Genomic DNA, 9083 nt, shown 5'->3' with positions numbered 1-9083 from the left:
CAATGGGCTATCTGTACTCTGCCCACCACGGGTATCGAAGCCCGGTTTCTAGCTTTGTAAGTTCGCAAACATACCGCTGTGCCGCTGGGGCTTCCCCCTTTTATATAATATTACTTTTTTTTTACCTCTATAACGATTAGCTGGTGCAAATAGCCAAGGTGCTTTGCACCATTATGCCCCAAACAACTAAAAATTTACAAATGAAACCACTTTCATTAGTTCAATTACTCGTAACAATTTGTATTTAAAATTTTATTTTTCTGTCACATTTTACAAAAGAAAAAGCGTGGTTTATTAGTTTTAATCTTTCAAAAACAATATTTAAACATTTAAACTGTTTTACAGTGTGGCATTACAATTTCTGACAAAAATAAATAGTACTATTACAGAACAAATAAACTTAAAAAATACGAACGCCAACATACCAAGGAAACAGCACCAGAAAACTTCCAAACCTAAAAGATGATGGTAGAAAACATTTCTTTATCTTGTTAGATAAAAATATTAGCTTACATTCGTGCATAGTTTGCTTTAAAAAAAAAGAAAATCTAAATAAAAGCTTGATTTTTTTTTTAAAAAAAAGCACATTGGAAAAATTTATCAAATGGAATAATCTTTAGCACAAGTGTTATTTTCTTATTTCTTTTACTATTTAACTCATTAGTTCATACGAACATATTGTAAGGCACTTGACCATGATCCTAAAATGTAATTTCTCTAGTGATTTCAGGTGTTATTTATAAAGCCTCCAGGTTCGCACCACATTCTAAATGACCTACTCGGACTTCATTTCTAATAGATAGACATCACACGCATTCATTACATTACGAATTGCAAAATAAACATTTGTACATTTTTTTTTCATGTCGTGCATAAACTCTGTGACAGCTATATGAAGACAGATACATATAAAAACAATATAAACTGCATAGTCAATTCACCAGTGCAGGAAAAAAAAGAACAAAGGTATAAGCCCTCTCCTGACTAGACCATTATTGTTTTTCTCACACGTGAAAACTTAAATTGTATTTCACCATCGAAATAAGTAATGATATAATTTGTGCATATCTTCGTGTTTAGAAATTAATATGCAAATAAAAGCTTATTATCTATGGTTATGACATCACTTCCTATTCATGTCTGGATACAGGGGCTGGAGAAGCCATGATTCAAGATCGACGTCACTTCCTGTCCACACTTGTATAGGGGAAGTAATACATTGACTGAGGCAGATCCAGCTGCCATTTACTGGCGTGCAGCTCCACCAGTTCCAAAAGCGCTTTCCGGATCTGAGCCGAAATGGACGGATTGATGAAGGCATCACGCATATGGGCCACCAAATGTTGCATACGTTGTGAAGAATCCTGTTCCAGCTGTTGTCCTATACTTGTTAGCACAAAACGTAAGCACTCGATCTATAACAGAAAAATATATCTCAAACTATAACTTTGCAAGTCAGCACAATATTTTTGCCAAATAATTCAATGCTTTTTGCTCCTTTTCACATTATTTTAGCATTTTATATTTTGTAAAGTATATTTACCTCAGCTAAACAAGTTACAGATGGAGGCTGTAAGATAAGTTCACAGCACTCGTACAAGAGCATGACCAAGGAAAGAGATCGGTCTGCAGCAGCTGGAGTGCCAGATGGCCCGTTCGCAACCAGGATCTGACGTTGACGACTTTTGAGCCAAAGGTACAGCCACGCCAGGAAGGTGATATACGCTATCCAACGGCGGGAACCAGCCCCAGAAACTGACCGCAGCAACTTGTCACGTTCACTAAACCACTCACGACAAGAATTAAGTAGGCTCTCCAAGAACGTTTCGCCTTTTTCCCTCTGCAAAATAAGTTGTCAATGTAAGTCAGATTTGATGACTGGTACACAGTTTTCTCTCTTTAACAGTTGTTTGTCACATGTAACCCCGTTGCTTTGCGCCAATAAACTCCAAACAACCATCTAACACAGTTTTCTGAAATGGTTTGGTGTGATGGGAAAGATACAATTATATTTAAATGTATTATTTTGACATGACTATTAGTTTATTCATAGGAATAACCCAGAAAACTGACTTGTTTCGTATTACACAAGATAGTCACCACGGAAATTTTGAAGAAAGCTCTACTCAAACACCAAATCATACCGTCAATTTTATAAGTTATATTATGACAATGAAGTTTTATATATAAATTGTACTGCCAGCCTAATATATATGCTATGACATACAGGTAAAATATACAAGCAGCTAGAAGGAACAAAAACTACCTCAATAATGGCAAAACACATCTGAGCGGCGGGTTCTGCGTGGTGAATACTCTCCACGGCTTTGGAACACATTACCCTCACTATTTCCATCAGCTGAAGGGATGTCAGAGAGTTGGGATCTAAAAGAAATAAACTGTATAACTACAAAAAGAGTGTTCAACAATAATTTTGTTTGGGTAATTTTATAAATTTTTCTAGTTAGTAGACCTAATGCCTTTTATCTATCTCACCAAATGTTTTCACCTTTTTATCTATACAAAAATAAAGATTTCCTGCAAGACAAAACTTTGTGCTCTCGGCTTTATGGACTATAATTTACTCTGAGATTTCACGGATGACCACGTTGATCGGAAAGAAAAGGTAATTAACTAAACAATTTAAAATTGTCAGTTTTGAGGAAATCTATATATTTTTATTAGCGTTAGCTATAGACTTAATTGGCTTGTGATTATCCAATATGTCTATAAATTTTGGTACGCAATTTAAAGAATAATAGTCTGTAAGCAAAAAAGAACAGAAACATATGGTAAAACACGTTTATTCACATAACCATATGTTTTGTACTACAATTTCAAGACCTCTGAAGTGTTCACTTCCGTGTACTTCAGGCATTCATCAAACATGTTGACACCAGGAGTACTGAATTTCTTTCATCTGTTTCATAATATGATTATTGTGATCAACAGGTTTAGTTGGGCCTAGGGTTTAAATAGTAGACTTAATGTGTCCAGCGGCATTGGGCCAAACCAATGGGTTGGTAAGGCATTGTCAAATACCTCACTACAAAATTCGAAATGAGGTGGGAGCCCTGTCTAGCTGCAAGAAACGTATGTCAATGATACCATCGGTTTTCAAATACAGAAAATAAAAGCTATCCAGGATGTGTAGATATGCAAGTTCAATTAATGGGGTGATAGTACACATCTTACGACACACACAAATATTGAACTTTGGCTTAGGCCAAAACTAGCAAGATGGAATAAAATTTGCGGATTTTCTTGACCAACATAACTGCATGTTTTTATCTTGGTTTAGAATTTATTACCTTAGAAATTAATACCGATTTTAGACACCCGGTATAAAAACATGCAACTTAGTATTTTCTTTTATTTCATTAGCCATTTTTCATAAGTAATAAAGGTAAAATATGCATTTTCTTAATAAATTCCTACCGTGCTTACGAATTTGGTTGCAGCAAAGGCCCAGATACAGAGTGAACACATACTTTCAAAAATAAGACTATTTAAAATCAAATTTAATGCTCTGCGGTACTGCTCAATATTTATCCATTCTGAAATAATGTGTTGATACACAATTCTATATTCAGTGTTAGCAGATCTTTCAGATAAAATCTAAAGAACCTCTGTAACAAATAATATGGTTAAGGTGTTTCTGTTTAATTCAGTTTTAAACATAATTTTCATTTTGAAGTACACATGCATTTGTTATTTAAAGCAATAGCTTTTTATGGTTGTACTAGTATAAAAGCCCGTCAAAAATTACAGGAAACCATTACTGAATGACTTACGAAAATTATAGAATTTAATTAAAACGAATTTGTCTGTACCTTCAAAATGTACCTCAAAGTAATTCTTTAATCACTGCATTTTTAATAAAAACTACGCAGAAAAATGAAATGTTATCGTTAACAAAAGTACGTGTACACTCTGAAAGAGACTTAAATAGCACTCTTAAGTGATTTTATTATATTCTAGGTCAGGAATTAGAAAACGTAGTGAGGACATTCCGATACAAATTTTCAACTCTTTCGACTGAACAAAATATAAAAGATATTTGGTAGTAATAAATGTTTAGTTTTCTTTATGTTTTTAAGGCCAAGTAGGTAATATATGTGTTAAAATACCAAAAGCATATTTAACAATTAATATTTATAAATGTAAGTTATTTGAATATTCGAAAAAATACGAATGTATAGATTAAGTCGAGGATAATGTATTACATATAAACATCAGTTTGTGTGTGTGTCAGAAATGACTTAAATATCTTTTCACCCAATAGATGGCGGTTTAATATATTAATATTAATATTTTTCGCCTTTGGTAAGGATTTTTAAAAATTTAGTCAAAACATTTATAAACATTGAATACGTAGGAATATTTCTTCCAGAAATAGATTTTGTTGTTCAATGGTTTAATCTATAAGGCTTTATCAAGAAGCAGCTTTGAACATAACGTAAAAATGCATTCTAATCAAGGACCCTTTCACAAAAGATGTTTTCATAAAATACCAGGAAAAAGGACAAACATTCTTTATACATATATTGTTACTATAATATAATTAATTTTTAGAAAACATGTTAATAAAACATTTATATAGATTTAAATTTCAGAAAAAAAATCAGCGTTTACTGTCATGTAACGGGCAGTCAGCTAGTGTTTGTTTGAAGTTAAGCATAAAGCTACACAATGGGCTATCTGTGCTCTGCCAATGAGGGATATCGAAACCCGTTGTAAGTCCTCAGACATACCACTGTGCCACTGAGGGGCGTCAACTAATGACATACAAGTACGTCTAGTGCAGGCATGTGCAACGTACAGCCCGTGGGCCGCATCGGGCTCACGAGATAGTTTTATCTGGTCCGCGATCCGCCCACAAACTCAATTTTTTTATTCTACTATTATTACTATTTATTTGACCTAGTCTAACCTTAACTAACATAAATAAATAAAGAATACACATGACAAACAAGAAATAAAGTACTTATCTGGACCTTCTTTCTTTTTTGCTGACCACTGTCGTTGGCACTTAACCCTACTTTTTTTTATACTAATGGTAATTTTTATTTAATTAAATAATGCACCAAATAACATAGAATAATAACATGCAAAAAACCAGAGAATGTCCCCATAACTATCACTATATTTCTGGCTTTCTAACTACGCAACAAGAACTGTTAAAAATTCATTCAAGGTAGTCATTATCTTCCCCATGGGAACGAAGCTTGTACTAAAAGAAAAATTGACAATTCTCTCTAAAGAAAACAACATAACATATAAGTTATTTTATAGCTGAAAACCTTGGCTTTCTATTGGTTATGAATAATGTAGTATTAAACGTAAGAGAGAATTATTAACAAATCCTGAAGGAGGGGATGTAACAGGTGGGTGGGCAAGAGGTGTCTGATATTGTAACCAAATAAGATTGAAGGCTAGGAAAATTATGCTTTGTTTGAGCGATGGCGATATTATAGTGAGTAATTCACGTAAAATATCGTACATATTGTAAGGGTGGCGAATAAATTAGAGAAGAGGGAATGCCAACAGAAAAACTGTCACATTTCTCACAGTAGAGGAAATTCAGGATTTTTTAAATATTGCCTTATAAATTTATGAGCTTAAAACTTATATAATATTAAAATATGAGCTATTAGCTACAATTTTGTTTCATACGGTGTGGCCCACAAATGCATTAATAAATTGCTATCCAGCCCGCGCCCTGGAAGAAGTTGCACAAAGGTGCAAGACATGCTAACTGTACTGTGCCCCATTACAAGAACTGAACTTTGAATCTTTGCATTATAAACCGTCAAGCATTTTTCTTAGTCATCAAGTATGGGATGAGGCTTAGACGATTTCAATTAAAATCATAACATCAGAGTTTATCTAACATATCTCACTAAGAGTACTGAATATTTTCTGACACGTAACTACCAACATTCAGTAAGTATTTTCTTGTTTTTTGTTACTGACGTCATTGTTTGTTACTACACATAGCTAAGACTGGTGAATAATGGAAGGGCTGTTTTCGCATTTGAGTACTGAGTAAACATGTAATTTTGAACCTAATTTATTTAGTATTTTTCTGCATCTATTCGTATTAAATTAGTTCTAGATACTTTTGGAAATAACTTCTTTCTTAATACAAAAACAGATTTTGGTCTAGATCATTATAAGATATATAACAGGATTAAAGCTATGTAAATGTTTTTAAATTTCACAATACCGATTTACTCCAGCTGAAGTCATTCCTAGTACATAACACCACTACTCACCATGTAAAGCCCTTTTGACGAGATCTTGGTACTCTGCAGGAAAACCATCCGTGTGTGCGCTTCCTGCTGTCATATCTTCTCTCCCTGTAAAACTTTTGGAGCGTTTGAGGGCACTCTTCTTCTCGCTAGACTTTGACTGAGATCCATGAAACTGTACTTTATTTTTATGATGTGCTGGTTCTGGAGATGGAGTTAACCGTAGGTCATTCGCAACAGTATGCCCATTTGTTCCTGGAGCAGAAAACTGCTTCATGAAGGTTGAAATATCACCCGACATTCTTACACCTAACAAAGAAAGAATTTACCTTAAACTAAAAAGAAATCTTAATCAATACAGTACGGTAAAGGTCAATTTTTATAAAGCTGTCGCTTAGGTTATCTTCGGAAAATACTTTAATTTTACAACAGTTTAACTCAATTTGACGTAACTCGACCACTTTAAACAAGAAAGAAGAGACAGATTAACATCAATACAAGCTTTACGGTATATTTCTTTAAAGACATGTAAAAAGCTAAAGTAGATGCAGCAAAGGCTCTGCTTCTTTTAAGTACCACTCAGCGATTTTGACAAATTAACGTAAATAATACAAGATACTCTCAATAGTTACAGACGGATATTCATTTAACAGACTAACAACACAAGTCATTGTAATACCTAATTTACCTTTCGCTATCCAATGTTACAATAAATCTATGGGAATCAAAACTCAAATACCAAATAATCAAACAGTTCCAAATTTGGTGCATGAGTGCTCCTCATAATGCGCTTACACTGTCACAGTAATAATCATGTAAAATACGCTAGATAACATTCTCTAATATCATTGACCTAGCTGGACCAATTACAGCTGATATAAAACTGCACTTTGCAACTGGTTCTTCATGTAGAATTTGATGTAAGGAGAATCCTAAAATTGAATTTACCTTTATCAGTGTGTGAATATGTAGTCCCACTTTGATAGAATATAAGTGACTACACTGTTATCACATAGGAAGATCAAAAGCTAGCTGTAAGTTGATCACTTTTCCACACTATGGGGCAGTTAAATTATTGCAACTGCACTTCACAACCCTAACAAGACAGATCAGAGTTTTTAAAACATGGACGAAATAAAGCCTAGGAGACGAACTAGCATCATTAATAATGTTACGTCTCCGTTTGTTAATTGATTTCCCGTAACTTCGTTCCGACGAAACTTTAGCGATACACTTATTTTCAACAGTCGCGCTATAACAACGAACGTGCTCAACTTCAACAATACTATCTGACTGCAGTTCAATTACTCACTACCTACACACATTATTGTCACGTTGTGAGCGTCTTATATATATATATACCAGACTAACATATATCTAGTAAATGCTAGGGCATTCACGAAGGAACAAGATAGTTCTAGAAACGTGGCGTGACACTAGTCACGTGACCTCGCTGACGCAACACTGCCCCTCCTTAGTATTGTTCGTCCCTAACAATAACCACATACAATAAACCAATAACAATAACTTAATTAAAATGTACAGAATTACAAACACAAAATTACAATTCAACAAAGTCTCTTAATTTTATGGGACGCATCTTCTTCCGTACTGGTCTCCGTCTCGTTGGCTTCTGCTTCATATGGGGTTCATCTGCTTCATCAGGAAATTTCCTATCGTCGATAACAGTCACATCAGTGGTAGTAACTTCATCAAGAGCTTCACCGTTTCCCTTCTCAAAACTGAGAAGAGTTTCTTCTTCGACGGTGGCTTTTTCAGGTGTCACGTCTTCAGCAGCGTCATTTGTTCTGTTGTCCACTTCGTCCCAACTGAAATGTCCTGGACCGTGATAACGCCAAAGCCTGTTGGCATGAACCACTTTTGGCTTACCTCGCCGACCACATTTTACCCGGAAAGTCACATCTGAGAGACGATCCACTGTGTCATATGGGCCTTCCCATGGAGAAGACAACTTAGGAGACTTCCCTTTGGTCTTCCTGGGATTATACAACCATACCTTGTCTCCTGGTACAAAGCAGACTTCAGTAGCTCTCTTATCATAAGATAGCTTCATCGAATCAGCAGGCGTTTTCAAATTTGAACGCAGTTGATGGTGAATATCATCCATCCTTTCCGATAACACTTTCACAAACTCTGACACATTCTCAGGCAACTCTTCATAAGGTGGGCGTCCTTTATGCTTGGGTCCCCTTTTTGCACTACATGTACTGCATGTCCGGCACCATTCTTCCACATCTCGCAAAATTACTAAAAACTCAGATGTGGCACAGCGGGACTTACAATGCTAGAAACCGAATTTAGATTCCCTTCCGATGTAGCTTTGCGCGAAATTCAAAACTAACTAATTAAAGACACATTATTAATTAATACTGGACTTAAGAATATGACGTCCTATGCTTACTTCTGCGTGGCTCAAAACATATTATACTTAAATGTTACTACTGAAATTAAAAATGCGCCATCTATATACTTTTATTTGAAATAACGTTGGTTCAACTTAAACAGTTCAAATATTTTCAAAATAAAATATAAAGAACGTATCAATTTCACCTCAACCAATGACACACGTTGCAATAAGTTTAGAATACACAAATGAATTCGTATATTTAAACACCTCGATTTACAACATACACAATTTGTATTACTTTGATTGTTGTTGATTTTTAGCACAAAACTACAGAATGGAATATTTGCGTACTGTCAACTGCAGGGAATCGAACCCCAGAATTTAGCGTCGTAGGTATTTAAACTTAGCCCTCCAGTGGTACAGTGGTATGTCTGCGGACTTACAACGCTAGAATCCGGGTT

The 9083-nt window shown here is 34.8% G+C and overlaps 1 protein-coding gene across 1 annotated transcript in view; it reads right to left on the bottom strand.

Annotated features, from left to right (window-relative positions):
* Positions 1-210: 210 nt before the first annotated feature.
* Positions 211-9083, bottom strand: part of LOC106475841 (MIF4G domain-containing protein-like) — a 10409-nt gene continuing 1536 nt past the window's right edge. The window contains exons 2-5 of the mRNA XM_013936514.2: positions 6279-6563; positions 2267-2385; positions 1544-1840; positions 211-1415 (exon numbers count right to left, since the gene is read on the bottom strand). Coding sequence (XP_013791968.1) covers positions 1182-1415; positions 1544-1840; positions 2267-2385; positions 6279-6563 — 935 coding nt within the window. The 3' untranslated portion in view covers positions 211-1181. The remainder of the gene's footprint in view (positions 1416-1543; positions 1841-2266; positions 2386-6278; positions 6564-9083) is intronic.

Source organism: Limulus polyphemus, unplaced genomic scaffold (assembly GCF_000517525.1).
Source record: "Limulus polyphemus unplaced genomic scaffold, Limulus_polyphemus-2.1.2 Scaffold9266, whole genome shotgun sequence".
In the NCBI taxonomy this organism is placed as follows: domain Eukaryota; kingdom Metazoa; phylum Arthropoda; class Merostomata; order Xiphosura; family Limulidae; genus Limulus; species Limulus polyphemus.
Note: the sequence above shows the minus strand (reverse complement) of the source record. Positions and strands in the feature narration are given on the sequence as shown.